Source organism: Chiloscyllium punctatum, chromosome 8 (genome assembly GCF_047496795.1).
Source record: "Chiloscyllium punctatum isolate Juve2018m chromosome 8, sChiPun1.3, whole genome shotgun sequence".
NCBI lineage: Eukaryota > Metazoa > Chordata > Chondrichthyes > Orectolobiformes > Hemiscylliidae > Chiloscyllium > Chiloscyllium punctatum.
This window is the reverse complement of record NC_092746.1, coordinates 80,485,664-80,503,166: the sequence shown is the minus strand read 5'-3', so window position 1 is coordinate 80,503,166 and position 17,503 is coordinate 80,485,664. Positions and strand designations below refer to the sequence as shown.

General features: G+C 43.2%; 1 protein-coding gene across 1 annotated transcript in view; it reads right to left on the bottom strand.

The window, feature by feature from the left end:
* Nucleotides 1-17,503, bottom strand: part of LOC140480695 (ADP-ribosylation factor-like protein 5B) — a 49,723-nt gene that overhangs the window by 9,347 nt on the left and 22,873 nt on the right. The window contains exons 3-4 of the mRNA XM_072575932.1: nucleotides 10,388-10,535; nucleotides 702-785 (exon numbers count right to left, since the gene is read on the bottom strand). Of these exons, the coding sequence (XP_072432033.1) occupies nucleotides 702-785; nucleotides 10,388-10,535 (232 nt within the window). The remainder of the gene's footprint in view (nucleotides 1-701; nucleotides 786-10,387; nucleotides 10,536-17,503) is intronic.

Here is a 17,503-nt window from a genome sequence, read left to right as displayed (position 1 = left end):
TGATGAATGAAGAAAGTTATGTTGAGAATAATCTACGCCACACTGAAAACTGTCATGCTATTACAGGAAAGGTTCCTGAGTAATCAAGACGATTATTTTCAATGTGATCGCTAAACTTTGCATCTTTATAAAAATATTGCATATCTCACTAGCGTGAGCATAAATTTTCCACCTTATATTTTTGTGTGCATTTGAAAACGTGCAGTTAATTGCCAAAAGAAAAGATTAATTTTGTCATCCACATAAAGCTACTAAGCACCACACAGTAGCATCCGCTTTCAGCAAGATGAATTAGTTGTACAAATGCTTTTCAGTAGTCAAAGTAACAGATTATGTTTAAGATTTCAATGACGTTTTAGTCAAATCATGGTCTAATAAAAGGGGAAGAAGAAGGGTGGGTGAGGGCTGAAATGAGCCTCTGTCACAAACTATGTACAATGTCTATTGACAAAGTTAATGAGATTCATTTCTTGCATGATCAGGCATAATTCCACACATTTGTCTGGCAGCAAGATAAAGACTGTATTAATGAATACTAAGAACAAACAGTAGTACTGATAAAGCTCAACTGAAGAGTACACATAATCCCTTATTAAGACTAAGTTCATATTTCACAATTCTTAATGTCTGCCAACCTTTACAAATTAATAGCTTTAGAGCATTTTAAAATATTTTAATTAATATTTGAATAGTTGACTTACTTCATGAGCAAGCATCCTATACAGTTCCTCCTTGGTGACTGATATTCTCTCTCTGTCAGTGCTATCCACAACCAGAATTATAAACTAAAAAATAGTAGAAGGAAACATAAGATCATTTTCTTTTTAAAATAGAATATTAAAATATAATTAGTATGAGCAACAAATTGTTCTCCATACAGTGAATAAATTCCAAAAACAGTATTAATGGTAGATAGTTGAATGGTGACAAATCAACATTAAACCCTAAAAATGCAGAAAATTGATATCAGCATTCGGAATCCAGGAATCAGTGAAAGCGATAACTTCTAAAATAGAGAAATCCACTGAACATTTACTGTCCTGCAGCATTCCTTCATGACTTTTTATCTTAAGTAATGATGCAAAAATCAGAACTGACAACTTGTAAGTACAATCCCATCCAAAATCTAAAATTTATTAACTGTATTTTAATATGCTTTTGTCCAGAAATCAAACAGACGTCATAGGCTAAATTATTCAAGAATGCCAAGTAAAAAAAAATTCACAGCAATATTGTACATTCTGTGCAATGACATACAAATATTAGCTAAAAACATATGATGTATCCATAAAAAAGCTACTGTAGTGATAAACTGTAATAACATTTTCAGATTGGTAGATGAAAGGATATGATACTTTTAGAATGGAAAATGGGAAATTCCTTTAGTTGCAAAAATAGCTCATTCAAAACTCTGCCAACATATCTGACTTGACAATACAAGAAATTGAAACTGACCCAGGTATATCTCAATTGGTGAGAAAGCACACTATATGCAAGGTGAACAACATAAGTGTAACATAGTAGGTTAATGTGGGTACTAAAGAAAGATGCTTAGAAATCCAGTGAAAATTCCATTCCATCTGTCACAATCGAAATTCATGGAAATGCTGCAAAATTACATAAATGCTATCTCTCTGAAATTTCAGCTGATCTTTTTGCCAAAAGGAGAGTTGAAGAAGTCTATGTAAATGATTGATAAAGTGCTGTAGAAGTGGTTAGTCAAAGTTGAACTGCATGGAATAATAGTGACAATAACAGTATGAATACAAAGTTGGCTGAATGGTAGAAAAGCACAACAAGATCCTGGGTAAGATCCTGGAATCCATTGTGAAGGATGAGATTTTTGAATACTTGGAAGTGTATAGTTAAATAGGGCAAAGTCAGCATAGTTTCATAAAGGGGAGGTCATGCTAGAATTCTTTAAGGAAGTAACAAGCAGGTTAGACCAAGGAGACCAAGGACGTTATCTACCTGAATTTCAAGAAAGCCTTTGACAAGGTGCCACACAGGAGGCTACTGAGTAAGATAAGGGCCCATTGTGTCAGAAGCAAGGTACTAGCATGGACAGAAGCTTGACTGTATGGCAGAAAGCAAAAATAAAAGGGTCCTTCTTAGGATGGCAGCCACTGACAAATGGTGTCGCGCAGAGCTCAGTGTTGGGACCACAACTTTTCACTTTGTACATTACCGATATAGATGAAGGAACTGAGGGCATTCTGGCTAAGTTTGCAGGCAATACAAAAATAGGTTGAAAGACAAGTAGCAATGAGATGGCAGGGAGGCTGCAGAAGGATTTGGACAGGTTAGGAGAGTGGGCAAAGAAGTGGCAGATGGAGTACAACGTGGAAAGTGTGAGGTCATTTACTTTGGTAGGAAGAATAGAGGCATGGACTATTTTCTAAATGGGGAGAAAATTCAGAAGTCTGAAGTGTAAAGAGACTTGGGAGATCTAGTCCATGATTCTCAAGGTAAACTTTCAGGTTGAGTCAGTAGTTAGGAAGGCAAATGCAATTATGGCATTTATTTTGAGAGGACCTGAATATACTAGCAGGGATGTACTTCTAAGGCTCTACAAGGCTCTGGGCAGGCTACATTTGCGGTATTGTGTGTAGGTTTGGGCCCCATATGTCAGGAAGGATGTACTGGCCCTGGAGTGTGTTCAGAGGAGGCTCATGAGAACGATTCCTAACATATGAGAAAGATTTGAGGATTCTGGGTTTATACTCGATGACATTTAGAAGAATGGAGGGGGGGGGAATCTAATTGAAACATACAGAATATTGAATGGCCTGGACAGAGTGGATGTTGGGAAGATGTTTCCATTGCTATGAGAGATTAGGACCCGAGGGCATTGCCTTAGAGTAAAGGGAAGACCTTCTGGAAGGGAGATATAGAGAAACTTCTTCAGCCAGAGAGTGATGAATCTATGGAATTCATTGCCACAGAAGGCTGTGGAGGCCAGGTCATTGAGTATATTTAAGGCTAAGATAGATAGGTTCTTGAGTATTAAGGGGATCAAGGGTTATAGGGAGAAAGCAGGAGAATGGGGTTGTGAAACGTAACAGCCATAATTGAATGGCAGAGCAGATTCTATGAGCTGAATGGCCTAATTTCTGCTCCTATGTCTTATGGTCTAACAACAATGACTGATTGTTTCTAAGACTGAAGGAAGACATAAAAAAAGGTTCTGCAGTGATTGGTATGAGGGCACTGTTTTTCATATTGGTAATGAGATTTAAAGCTTACAAAAAGGAATATTGTAAGTAGCAAATGTAATAAATTGCTGGGCTGCAGGGAGGGTGTGAAGGAGATAAGCAGAATTGCACTTAGAGAACAGTCACAACAGCCTACACATTGCTGTGGTGTTACCATACTGAGGATCCTGGGATTGTATTCATTGGAGTTTAGAAGATTAAGGGGAGACTTAATAGAGACGTACAAGATAATACACGGCTTGGAAAGGGTGGACACTAGGAAATTGTTTCCGTTAAGTGAGGAGACTAGGACCCATGGACACAGCCTTAGAATTAGAGGGGGTCAATTCAGAACAGAAATGCGGAGACATTTCTTCAGCCAGAGAGTGGTGGGCCTGTGGAATTCATTGCCGCAGAGTGCAGTGGAGGCCGGGACGCTAAATGTCTTCAAGGCAGAGATTGATAGATTCTTGTTGTCTCGAGGAATTAAGGGCTACGGGGAGAATGCGGGTAAGTGGAGTTGAAATGCCCATCAGCCATGATTGAATGGCGGAGTGGACTCAATGGGCCGAATGGCCTTACTTCCGCTCCTATGTCTTATGGTCATATGGTCTACCATAATTCATAAATTACAGTGGATTGGAACAATCCAGATGAAAACTAAATCTTCTTTAATTTTTATTTTAAAATAGTACAAGGGCTGATACGTAACAAGCTGAAATCTGCACTTTTCTATATAGTGTATCAAATTTATTTCTTTCTAGTCAAAAATGTACAAAAATACAAAGGGAAGAACGGTAAGAACACAATTGCACTCCCTCATTTTCTCCTTCATCTGACACTGACCAAGGGTGAACTAGACTGTTTGTTTGGTGCCATACAATGGAGAGTATGGCCTATAGTTTCTGACCATGTATTCCCGTGAACAGTCAGAAAAGGCATTTTGGCATTGGTGAAAGAGCCTAATCTCAGCTTTGCCTTAGCTTTCTGTTGCAATAACTCTCTTCCGTGCCTTTCTGACCTCTAGACTTGATATTGCCAAAGCACTCCACTCCAGCCTTCTACATTCTACTCTCCATAAACCTGAGTCCATCCAAACATATGCTATCATGTTTCAGTTGTCCATTAACTTTATGGTTACTGGCCTATATTGGGTCTGGTTAAGCAATGCCTCAATTTTAATATTTCATTCATGCTCTAAAATCTCTGTAGAGCCTCATCTCCCTCTCTGGTCTCTTCTGGCTGCACAACTATCTGGGTATTCTGAACTCCTCTAATTCTGGTCTCTTAGACATTCCTGATTTTAACTATTCCACTATTGAAGTCTGGGCACGCAGTTGCCTAAGAATTAAGCTCTGGATTTGCCTCTCTGCCTTACAAGAAAGCATTCTGCACCAGAAAATATTTTGTATAACCTGTTACCTATTTGAAATTTCCAAAATATAATTAGAGTTTAAAGTCCTAAAAGACAATGATTTAAGTAGTTAAAGTACAAATTAGCCACCGTATTCACAACTGTGGGAAAGGATCTGCCACCCTGCTACCCATGGCATGGCCACACAGAACACAGAAAATCAAGCCTTTCCAAACCATACAAGAAACACCCAGACTGCCTCAGCATTGACCAAACAGACTGACAAGATAAGACCACAGTCGCTCGCAGACCAGGGAGTACACTTCCCAAGACAAACTGACAATAAGCTTCCCGGACTAGATAAACACAGTTGTCCCAAAGCCCTAAGGGCAGTCTCATATCCCAGTGATACCAAAGCCACTATACCTCTTATGCTCATGTCCAAATCATTATATAAATGAAGAAAAGTTATGGACTCAGCACCGATCCTTGTGGCACTCCACTGGTCACAAGCTTCCAGTCTGAAAAACAACCTTCAACCACCACCCTCTGTCTTCTACCTTTGAGGTGTCTTCCGGCACCTCACCTGTGACTATCGATAATACAACTATCTCAACAAGGGGCCCAGCAATCACTTCCCTAGGTTCCCATAGAGTTCTAGGGTACACCTGATCAGGTCCTGGGGATTTATCCACCTTTATGCATTTCAAGACATCCAGCACTTCCTCCTCTGTAATATGGCCATTTTTCAAGATGTCACCATCTGTTTCCCTACATTCATTGCCTTCCAATTCCACAGTAAACATTGATGCAAAATACTCGTTTAGTATCTCCCCCATCTCCTGCAGTTCCACACCAAGGCCGCCTTGTGATCTCGTCTGTTTGTCCTGTTTGTTTCTGTGTTTGTCAGTGCTGCAGTCTGTTCTCTATTCCCAGCTCAAACCAGAGGTCAATGAGTCTGCAGGACCCCAAACCCTCGGGGGAAGGACTGCCCGGGGGCAAGTCTAGCTTGTCCTGCTGAGGCAGCGGTCCGCGGAAACTAACTCTCTCAAGGAAGTAACAAGCGTCACTGTAACCACTCACAATCAGAGAATAAGGTGGAAAGGCCCCTAGCTGATCCTGGATTAGTGGTGCTGGAAGAGAACCTCTGTGCTCTTCCAGCACCACTAATCCAGTATTTGGTTTTCAGCATCTGCAGTCATTGTTTTTACCCTAGCTGATCCTGCTGACTGATTGATGTTGCCGGGCACTTCATTGTATCAACATTCAAGACATTCTTCTGATAATTGCTTTGCGATTATCACCATCATAACTTGATTACTTGACTATCAAGACCATTGTATTTTCACTATTTTTAATTAGCATCGCTGTATAGTATTCCCATAAAAACTGGCTTGATTCTCAGCTCAGGGAAGAGAACCCTTGATCTACCTGTACAGATTGTCAATTCTGTGTCAGCCTAGTCAATTTCTCTTCCAGCAAAATCACTTGGAATAAACAGCTTGTTAATTTCACCCAATCTGGTTTGTGTGGTCTCTGTTCAATTGGGCTCAATTCTCCGACAACAACCATCCATAGAATCCTTACAGTGTAGAAACAGGCCACTCGGCCCAACATGTCCAAACCGACTCTCTGAAGAGCATCCCATCCAGACTCACCCCATCCTACAGTATCCCTGTAACCCTGCATTTTCCATGGCTAAGCTGCACATCCATGGACACTGTGGGTAATTTAGCATTGCCAATCCACCTAATCTGCACATCTGTGGATTGTGGGAGGAAACTGGAGAAAAACCACGCAGACACGGGGAGAATGTACAAACTCCATACAGACAGTTGTTAAAGGCTGGAATTGAACTCAGGTCTATTGTGCTGTTAGGCAGCGGTGCTAACCATTGAGCCACCAACTGCCCCATCGATTCAATATACCTACCATTATTGATATCCATTGCAAAACCAATTGAGAAGAAAATATGCATATATTAATGGATTATGTTTATGAAATATTTTAAAAGTTGAACACTTTGAAGGCAGCTTACAATTTTAAATTGAATTTGTTCTTAGAAAATAAAGATATTGTTTAATTACTCAATTTAGTATTGCTCAATTTAGTATTACATAGAGCTTATAAGCACAGAAGCAGGCCGTTCAGATCAACTGGTCTATACAAATGTTTTAGCTTTACATGAGCCTTTTCCATCATCTAATCTTATCTACATATCCTTGTAATCCTTGCTCTCTCACCTAGTTTTCTCTTAAAGGTATCAATGTTATTCACTTCAACTATTCCACCTGACAGCAGTTCTAAATTCTAGCTAATTTCTTGATAAGGAAACTTCTCGAGTTGTTTGAATTTATTTGTTGTCATCTTATTTTCTGGGCCCTGGTTTCAGGTATGCCCATAAATAGAAACAATTGCTTCACATTAAATCGAACGCCTTCACAAATTTAAAGAGCAGATCATCCTGTAGTCTTTTTATTTCTTCAAGAAAGAATAAACATCAGTTCATTTTTTCCTGATGGTCAACACCTTCTCCTCACTGAGGACAAACGATTAGTCCTCAATAAAGACCTCAACTTTATCCCTCTATAGTCCCAGATTAATGAGTTTGACACACACTGTGACCTTGAACGTTTCTTCCGCTGCCTCCGCCTCCGTGTCTACTTTTTAAACCAAGACACCCACTGAGGATCCCTTCTCCTGCCTCCAACACACCCCATCCACCTGGACACCCCATGCTGGCCTGTTACCCGCCCTTGACCTCTTCATTTCAAACTGCTGCCATGGCATCGACCACCTCAACCTGTCCAACTGCCTCACCCACTCCAAACTCTCACCCTCACAATGTGTAGCCCTCCACTCCCTCTGCTCCAACTCCAACCTCACCATTAAACCCGCAGTCAAGGGGGGCTGCAAGAGTAGTGGAGCGTACAGACCTCTACACTGCTGAAGCCAGGCACCAACTTGCAGACACCTCCTCCAACTGCCCCTTTGATCTCAACCTCACCTCCCTTCACCAAACCATCCTCTCCCAGACCACCCACAACCTCAAGGCCTCTGGGGATAGCCCATCCATAGTCTCTAACTTCATTGTCAGTGAACCCCACACGGCTTGGTTCTACCTTCTTTCTAAGATTCACAAACCTGACTGCCCCGGTCTCAGCCTGTGCCTGTCCCACCGAACTCATCTCTCCCTACCTCGACACCATCCTGTCCCCCTAAGAGCAGGAATTCCCCATCTATGTTCGTGAAATCACTCATGCCCATCACCTCCTCCAAGATTTTCATTTCCCCTGCATCCAATGCTTCATCCTCACCATGGACATCCAGTCCCTGTACACATCGATCCGCCATGATGGAGGTCTCCAAGCCCTCTATTTCTTCCTCTCACGCCATCCTCCCAATGCAACAGGGACAGAACCCTCCTGGTCCTTACCTTCCACCCCACCAATGTCTGCATACAATACATCAACCTCCACTACTTCCGCCACCTCCAAACGGACCCCACCACCAGAGATATATTTCCCTCCCCACCCCTATCAGCGTTCCAAAAAGACCATTCCTTCCGCGACTCCCTCGTCAGGTCCACACCCTCCCACCAGCCCAACACCACTCCTGGCACCTTTCCCTGCCACCGCAGGAAATGTAAAACCTGCGCCCACACCTCCCCCTCAGTTCTGTCCAAGTCCCCAAGGGATCCTTCCACATCCATCCAAAATTCACCTGTACCTTTACCAATATCAGTTACTGCATCTGTTGCACCTGGTATGGTCTCGTCTACATCGGGGAGACAGGATACCTTCCTGCGAATCGTTTCAGAGAACATCTCTGGGGCACCCGCTCCACCAACACCTCTGCCTCGTGGCTGAACACTACAACTCCTCCTCCTACTCCGTCAAAGACATGCAGATCCTGGGCCTCCTCCACCACCAAACTGTTACCACCCAACGCCTGGAGGAGTAACGCCTCATATTCCGCCTTGAGACTCTGCAACCACACGGGATAAATGTAAGTTTCAACAGCTTCCTCATTTCTCCTCCCCCCATATTATCCCAGTCCCACGCCTCCAACTCGGCACCAGCCTCCGGACCGGTCCATCACTGCCCCCTCTGACCTATCACCTTCTCCCTCACCTTCATCCATCTATCGCTTTCCTAGCTACGTTCCCCCCAACCCCACCCCCCTCCCATTTATCTCTCAGCCCCTACCCACAAGCCTCATTCCTGATGAAGGGTTTATGCCCGAAACATTGTTTCTCCTGCTCCTCAGATGCTGCCTGACCTGCTGTGCTTTTCCAGCACCAACTCTCAACTCTGATCTCCAGCATCTGCAGTCCTCACTTTCCCCTGATGGTCAAAACATCCAAGTACTGACATCTTCCTTGTAAATCTTTTCGGAAACCTCTATATCCTTTTACAGATGATTCCCAATTTACAAACGTTTGACTTACAAATGCTTGTACTTGTGAATGAGATTACACAATAATATTAATTCTAAAGATCCTATATGCGAATGTTTCCTCATTTTTGAATGGCTATTCTTTTGTAGTGTGCTTTGGCTTGCAAATAAATTGACTGACAAATGAACTCAAGAACAGAGTGCAGGAAAAAATTACTGCAGATGCTGTAATCTGTACTGAAAACAACAAATGCTGGAGATCACAGCGGGACAGACAGCATCAATGAAAGAGAGCAGGCTAACGTTTCAAGTCCAGATGATTCTTCAGCTCTGAAGAAGAGTCATCTAGACTCAAAACATTAGCCTGCTCTCTCTCCATGGATGCTGTCTGACCTGCTGTAGCCTCCAGCATTTGTTGTATTCAAGAACAAAACCCATTTGTAAACCAGAGATTGCCTGGACAAACCTAAAATATGTATACAGATCTCTTAAGGCTAAACAGGATTCTATGGTGGTTCAATATGCTTCTGGGATTGTCAACTCTACCTAATGAACTCCGGTGCTTCCTTTATTTTTAAATGACCATGTCACCTGGACTTGCCATTTTCTGCGAATGTGTTTCTCCAAATCCCTCTGCTTTTCTCACCTATTCTGATTCTTATTTTTCAGAACATTACATGGTCTCTTTAATATTCCTAAAATGTATTATGTCAGTGTATTGAAGTTCATTTGCCATCTATATGCCCATTCAAAGTTTATGAAAACCTTTTTGATTATGTTATAGTCATCCTCAGTTCGAACAGTGCTCTCTAATTTGGAGTCAACAACAAATGTTTTAATTGACTTTCAATTACCTAAGTTGTTCTCTCTGGGAAATGGTGACCAGCAGTTGAAACCCTTTTCATCTTCTGCCAATGTGAGTAACTCCTTTAACTCACTTTTTTGTTTTGTAGTTAAATTCTGCTACGAGCATTCTGCTCACACTTCATTATTAGTCATTAATCCAGTTTGTTTTTGAAACTTCTAAAAATTTGTTTTTACAATACCTACTGCATTATACTTGTATACTGTGTCACTTTAAAGATTTCACTCAAATCAGTCAAGCATAATCCCTCCTTAAATGTGTTGAATAACCTAATTTTTTTTTTGTTGGTTTTATGTGTCAGGAGACACTGATATGATGATGTAACTGGTCTGGAATTATGTGCCTGGATATATGCAGTTCCCCATGTCAGGAGTGATTGGCTTTTTTTGTTTCTGTCACAAAGGGAGGTGTCATATGGCTACAATTCAGAAACCTGCCAATAGTGTATCTACTGAAGGACAATGCATTCCAATGTAGCACAAAGTTTAAAAGATTAATAAAGTTGCACAAAGCTGAGAAACACCTAAAATCAAGTTTAAAAATCAATTACCTCATTGCCAAGGTAATTATACATACCTCAGTGTTGGTGTAATAGGTATTCCATGATGAACGCAGTGATTCCTGTCCACCAATGTCCCACATTAAAAAGTGTGTACTTTTGACCACAATCTCCTCTACATTGCTTCCAATTGTAGGTGATGTGTGAACAACTTCATTCATCAAGCTGAAAAATAATAAGTTTTAATATATTCTAAGTGCCATATGAAGATAATTTCATGACGTTAGTTTCAGTATTTTAAAAACTGAATAGCCTCAAACAATTTGTAAAATCGGGAAAAAATGAATTGCACAGAAATTCTCAGGCTTTACCAAATGCTAATGTGGTGCCACTGTTTAAGAAAGGTGGATGTGAGCTTAAGAGGTATGGTTAGTAAGTTTGCAGATGACACCAAAATTGGAGGTGTAGTGGACAGCATAGACCGTTACCTCAGATTACAACGGGATCTTGATCAGATGGGCCAATGGGCTGAGAAGTGGCAGATGGAGTTTAATTCAGATAAATGCGAGTTGCTGCATTTTGGGAAAGCAAATCTTAGCAGGACTTATACACTTAATGGTAAGGTCCTACAGAGTGTTGCTGAACAAAGAGACCTTCGAGTGCAGGTTCACAACTCCTTGAAACTAGAGTCGCAGGTAGATAGGATAGTGAAGAAGACGCTTGGTATGCTTTCCTTTATTGGTCAGAGTACTGAGCATAGCAGTTGGGGAGTCATGTTGTCGCTGTACAGAACATTGGTTAGGCCACTATTGGAATATTGCCTGCAATTCTGGTCTCCTTCCTATCGGAAAGATGTTGTGAAACTTGAAATTGTTCAGAAAATATTTACAACGATGTTGCCAGGGTTGGAGGATTTGAGCTATAGGGAGAGGTTGAATTAGGCTAGGGCTGTTTTCCCTGGAGCGTCGGAAGCTGACAGGTGACCTTATATACAGGTTTATAAAATCATGAGGGGCGTGGATAGGATAAATAGACAAAGTCTTTTCCCTGGGGTGGGGGAGTTCAGAACTAGGGGACATAGGTTTAGGGTGAGAGGGGAAAGATATAAAAGAGTCCTATGGGGCAACTTGTTCACACAGAGGATGGTATGTGTATGGAATGAGCTGCCACATGAAGTGGTGGAGGCTAGTACAATTGCAACATTTAAAAGGCATCTGGATGAGTAGATGAATAGGAAGGGTTTGGAGGGATATAGGCCAGATGCTGGCAGGTGGGACTAGGTTGGGTTGGGATATCTGGTCGGCATGGACGGGTTGGACCGATGGGTCTTTTTCCGTGCTGTACATCTCTATGACTCCATGACTCTAAATCTACAGAAAGATGCAAACCAGAAGCTAGTATTCTACTTAAATGAGTCAGGATTTCTCAACTTCATCGAATTAAATAGCAACATTAGCAGAATATCCATCAGCAGATTAAAAAGGTAAAACCAAAAGTCACAGAATTGTTAGACTGGGACCAAGAAATTTCAGTCTGAGACAATAGACAAACGTGTTGTGTAGCCAATATCTATTAGATTAGATTAGATTAGATTACTTACAGTGTGGAAACAGGCCCTTCGGCCCAACAAGTCCACACCGCCCCGCCGAAGCGCAACCCACCCATACCCCTACATCTACCCCTTACCTCACACTACGGGCAATTTAGCATGGCCAATTCACCTGACTTGCACATCTTTGGACTGTGGGAGGAAACCGGAGCACCCGGAGGAAACCCACGCAGACACAGGGAGAATGTGCAAACTCCACACAGTCAGTCGCCTGAGGCAGGAATTGAACCCAGGTCTCTGGTGCTATGAGGCAGCAGAACAGAATCATAACCACAAATATCCCAATTTGCTGATTAAATGATTAACTTAGATTTACGAACAAAGTGCTACACCAAAGACTGAAAATCTTTACCTATTTTAAAGGACACAATTAAGAAATTAAAAATAATTGAGGCAACATTTAAAAACCTAATCCCGCCAACAAGCCTGACTGTGAACTCCTGAGCCATTGTGCAAGAAGCAAGCTTTTTTTTCTCAAATATTAGAGAATCATCGTCGGATAAAAACGAACAAATGAAGCCATTCCTAGTTTGCAAGAAACTGTATGTTAGAAAAATCATATTTATCCCTCAACTAAAGAAGCTGAAATTTCTGGTCTTTTTATTCATTTGTGGGACATGGGAATCATTGACTTGACCAGAACTTATTGCCCATCCCTAGCTGCCCGTGAGATCGTGATGAGCTGCTTTCTTCAACCACTCTATTTGATATGGATCCACAACGTTGTTAGGGAGGCAGTTCCAGGATTTTGATCTAGTGATACTGAAGAAACAACAATACACTTCCAAGTCAGTTGGAGAGTGGTTTGCAGGAGAACTTGCAGTTGGTGGTGTTCCCATGTATTTGCTGCCCTTGTCTTTCTAGGTGAAAGTGGTCATGGGTTTGGAAGGTGTATATAAGGAGTCTTCCTGAATATCTACAAAGCATCCTGTCAATGGTAGACATTGTTGTGGCTGATCATCATGTGGCAGAGAAAGTGAATGTTTGTGGATGTGGTGCTCATCAAATGGGCTTTGTTCAGGATGGTGTCAAACTTATGTGCACATTCATTCAGGAATTGGTGAGAAGTTATTCACACCTTGTAGATGGTGGACATGCTTCGGGGAGTCAGGAGATCAGTTACTCATTGCAGGGTTGCATGCTTCTGATCTGCTCTTAGAGTCATATAGCTGGGACACAGACCCTACAGTCCAACCAGTCCATGCTGAACATAATCCCAAACTAAACTAGTCCCATGTGCCTGCTCCTGGCCCTTTTTCCTCCAAACCTTTCCTATTTATGTACTTATTCAAATGTCTTTAAACGTTGTAGTTGTACCCACGTCCACCACTTCCTCAGGAAGTTCATTCCAACATGAACCACTGTTTAAAAAAATTGCCCCTCATGTCTTTTCTTAAAATCTTTCTCCCCTCACCTTAAAAATGTGCCACCCAATCTTGAAATCCCCCATCTTAGGGAAAAGACAACTACCATTAACTCCAACTCTATCTGTATGCCTCATTATTTTATACACTTCTATTAGGTTGGCTTTCAACCTCCTATGCTCCAGTGAAAAAATAATCCAAATTTGTTCCCAGCTTTTCTTTATAATTCAAACCTGCCAGACCCAGAAACATTCTGGTAAATCTCTTCTGAACCCTCTCCAGCTTAATAATATCCTTCCTATAACTGGGCAACCAGAATGTTGCCACAGTATTCTTATGGTAAGTCCAGTACATAGTTAATGGTAACCTCCAGGAAACTGGAGGAACAGATTATGGTAATGCCATTGAATGTCAAAGGCTAATGGTTGTATTCCCTCTTGCTGAAAACAAGTTAAGGGTGCGAATTCACACATGGAATTGGAATGTTGTTGCCATCACAGAGATGTGACTGAGAGGGCATAACTAGTCACTAAATATTCTGGGATAGAAGATCTTCAGGAGGACAGTGGAGTGTGTAAAAGAAGAAAAGGTGTTGCATTATCAATTAATCAGTCAGTTACTGCCGTAAGGAGGGATGATGTCTTGGAAGGGTTTTCAAATGAGTCTTTGTGAACAGAGTTTAGGAATAAAAAGGGAGTAGTCACATTGCTTGGAGTGTATTATTGGCCTTCAGACAGTTAGTGGGCAACAGGAGCACAGGTGTAGCCAATTCACTGAGGTATGTAACAATGATAGGGTAATTATTTTAGGGGATACCCCAACATTAGTTGAGATAGTCATAGTGAATGGATTAATTTAACTGTATTCAGGAGAGTTTTTATATCAATATGTAGAAAGTCCAACTAGGGACGATACAATACTGGATTCAATTCTGGGAAGGAAAGTCTGATAACTGTTCAAGTGTTCGGCGCCACCTCGTGCTCCCAAGAGAACGTTGAACAGTTCATCAATTTCACCAACACATTCCACCCTGAACTTAAGTTCACCTGGACCATCTCGGACACCTTTCTCCCCTTCCTGGACCTTTCCATGTCCATCAATGGTGACCGACTCAACACGGACATCTTCTCCAAACCCAACAACTCCCACAGCTGCCTGGTCCTGATGAAGAGCTTTTGCCCGAAATGTCATTCTCCTGCTCCTCAGATGCTGCCTGACCTGCTGTGCTTTTCCAGCACCACACTTTCGACTACACCTCCTCCCACCCTGTCTCCTGTAAAAATGCTATCCCTTATTCCTAATTCCTCCACCCCGCCGCATCTGCTCCCAGGAGGACCAGTTCCACCACAGAACACACCAGGTGGCCTCCTTCTTCAAAGACCGTAAGTTCCCCTCCCACATGGTTGATGATGCCCTACAGCGCATCTCATCCACTTCCCGCACCTCCACCCTGCAACTGCAACAAGGACAGAACCCGCTGGTCCTCACCTTCCACTTCACCAACCTCCTGATACATCGCATTATCCTCTGCCATTTCTGCTACCTACAAACAGACCCCACCACCAGAGATACATTTCCCTCCCCACCTCTTATCTGCATTCTGTAAAGACCATTCCCTCCACAACTCTTTTGTTGAGTCCACCCCCCATCCCCTGCTGGCACCTTTCCCTGCCACTGCATGAATTGCAAAACTTGCACCCACACTTCCGCCCTCACCTCCATCCAAGGCCCCAAATTAGCCTTCCACATCCATCATAGATTTACCTGCACTTCCACACGTCATTACCTGTATTCGTTGTTCCTGATAAGGTCTCTGCTATATTGGGGAGACAGGATGCCCACTTACAGAATGCTTCAGAGAACATCTCCAGGACACACGCATAAAGCAACCTCACCATCCCGTGGCTGAACACTTTAACTCCCCCGATCATTCCTGATGAAGGGCTTTTGCCCGAAACGTCGATTTCGCTGCTCATTGGATGCTGCCTGAACTGCTGTGCTCTTCCAGCACCACTAATCCAGTATCCCCCTCCCACTCTGCCAAGGATAGGCAGGTCCTGGGTGTCCTCCATCGCCAAACCCTAACCAACTGACGCTTAGAGAAAGAATGCCTCACCTTCTGGTTTGGGACCCTCCCCCACACGGGATTAATGTGTATTTCACCAGTTTTCTCATTTCCCCTCCCCACACCTCATCCCAGATCCAACTTTCTAACTTGGCACCGCCCTCATGGGCTGTCCTACCTGTCTATGTTCCTTCCTATCTATCCACTCCACCCTCCTCTCCGATCTATCACCATTATCCCACCTTCATCTCCAGCTATTGCACTGTCAGATACCTACCCCCCCCAGCCCCACACCCCTCCCATTTATCTCTGTACCCCCTTGACTCACAAGCCTCATTCCTGATGAAGGACTTATGCTCCTCAGATGCTGCCTAACCTGCTGTGCTTTTCAAGCACCACACTCTCGATTCTGATCTCCAGCATCTGCAGTCCTCACTTTCTCCTACGTGTTTAAGATGATAGTGAGAGAGTATTTTAATGATAGTGACCACAACACCATCTGTTTTTAGGTTTATTACAGAATATAAAAAGATAATCCACAAAAAAAGGGTTTTTGAGAGGGGGAATGCAGATTTTATAAAAATAAGGCAGGATCTGGGCCAAAGTACACTGGGAACAGCTACTTCTGAGTAAACCTACAGAAGAACGGTGGGGTACATTCAAAATGGAATTGGCAAGAGTACAGGTCCAACACTGGATGAGTGGTGCTGGAAGAGCACAGCAGTTCAGGGAGCATTCAAGGAGCTTCGAAATCGACGTTTCGGGCAAAAGCCCTTCATCAGGAATAAAGGCAGAGAGCCTGAAGCGTGGAGAGATAAGCTAGAGGGGGGTGGGGGTGGGGAGAAAGTAGCATAGAGTGCAATGGGTGAGTGGGGGAGGGGATGAAGGTGATAAGTCAGGGAGGAGAGGGTGGAGTGGATAGGTGGAAAAGGAGATAGGCAGGTAGGACAAGTCCAGACAAGTCATGGGGACAGTGCTGAGCTGGAAGTTTAGAACTAGGGTGAGGTGGGGGAAGGGGAAATGAGGAAACTGTTGAAGTCCACATTGATGCCCTGGGGTTGAAGTGTTCCGAGGCGGAAGATGAGGCGTTCTTCCTCCAGGCGTCTGGTGGTGAGGGAGCGGCGGTGAAGGAGGCCCAGGACCTCCATGTCCTCGGCAGAGTGGGAGGGGGAGTTGAAATTTTGGGCCACTGGGCGGTGTAGTTGATTGGTGCGGGTGTCCCGGAGATGTTCCCTAAAGCGCTCTGCTAGGAGGTGCCCAGTTTCCCCAATGTAGAGGAGACCGCATCGGGAGCAACGGATACAATAAATGATATTAGTGGATGTGCAAGTAAAACTTTGATGGATGTGGAAGGCTCCTTTAGGGCCTTGGATAGAGGTGAGGGAGGAGGTGTGGGCACAGATTTTACAGTTCCTGCGGTGGCAGGGGAAAGTGACAGGATGGGAGGGTGGGTTGTAGGGGGGGGGGCGTGGACCTGACCAGGTAGTCACGGAGGGAACGGTCTTTGCAGAAGGAGGAAAGGGGTGGGGAGGGAAATATATCCCTGGTGGTGGGGTCTGTTTGGAGGTGGCGGAAATGTCGGCGGATGATTTGGTTTATGCGAAGGTTGGTAGGGTGGAAGGTGAGCACCAGGGGCATTCTGTCCTTGTGTTGGAGCAACAAAACAGATTGCCCTCGACGGTCTAGGAGTATTCTAGACTGGATAATATTTTAACAGGTACAAAGAGAGCAAATCAATGGAGGCTATAATGAAGTATAGAAAATACAGAGGAGAGGAGTGGGGACTTAAAGCAATTAGGACAGCAAAGAGGGGGCCATGAAAAATCACTGGTGGGTAAGATTAGGGAGAATATCAAGGGATTACATTCAGGGAAAGAGAATAACCAGGGAAAGAACAAGAACCATTACAGACCACGGGGCAATCTGTGCATGGAGCCAGAATACATTGGTACAGTGTTAAAGGAGTACTTCACATCTGCCTTCATGTTGAATTTCTGCAGTCAATCTTGTAGATAGTACATACTGCTTCTACTACCTTCAGTGGTGGAGGGAGTGGATGCTTCTGAATATGGTGCCAGTGAAGTGGACTGCTTTGTCCCGGATGGCATCAAGCTTCAAGTGCTTTTGGAGCAGCACTCATCAGGCAAATGAGGGG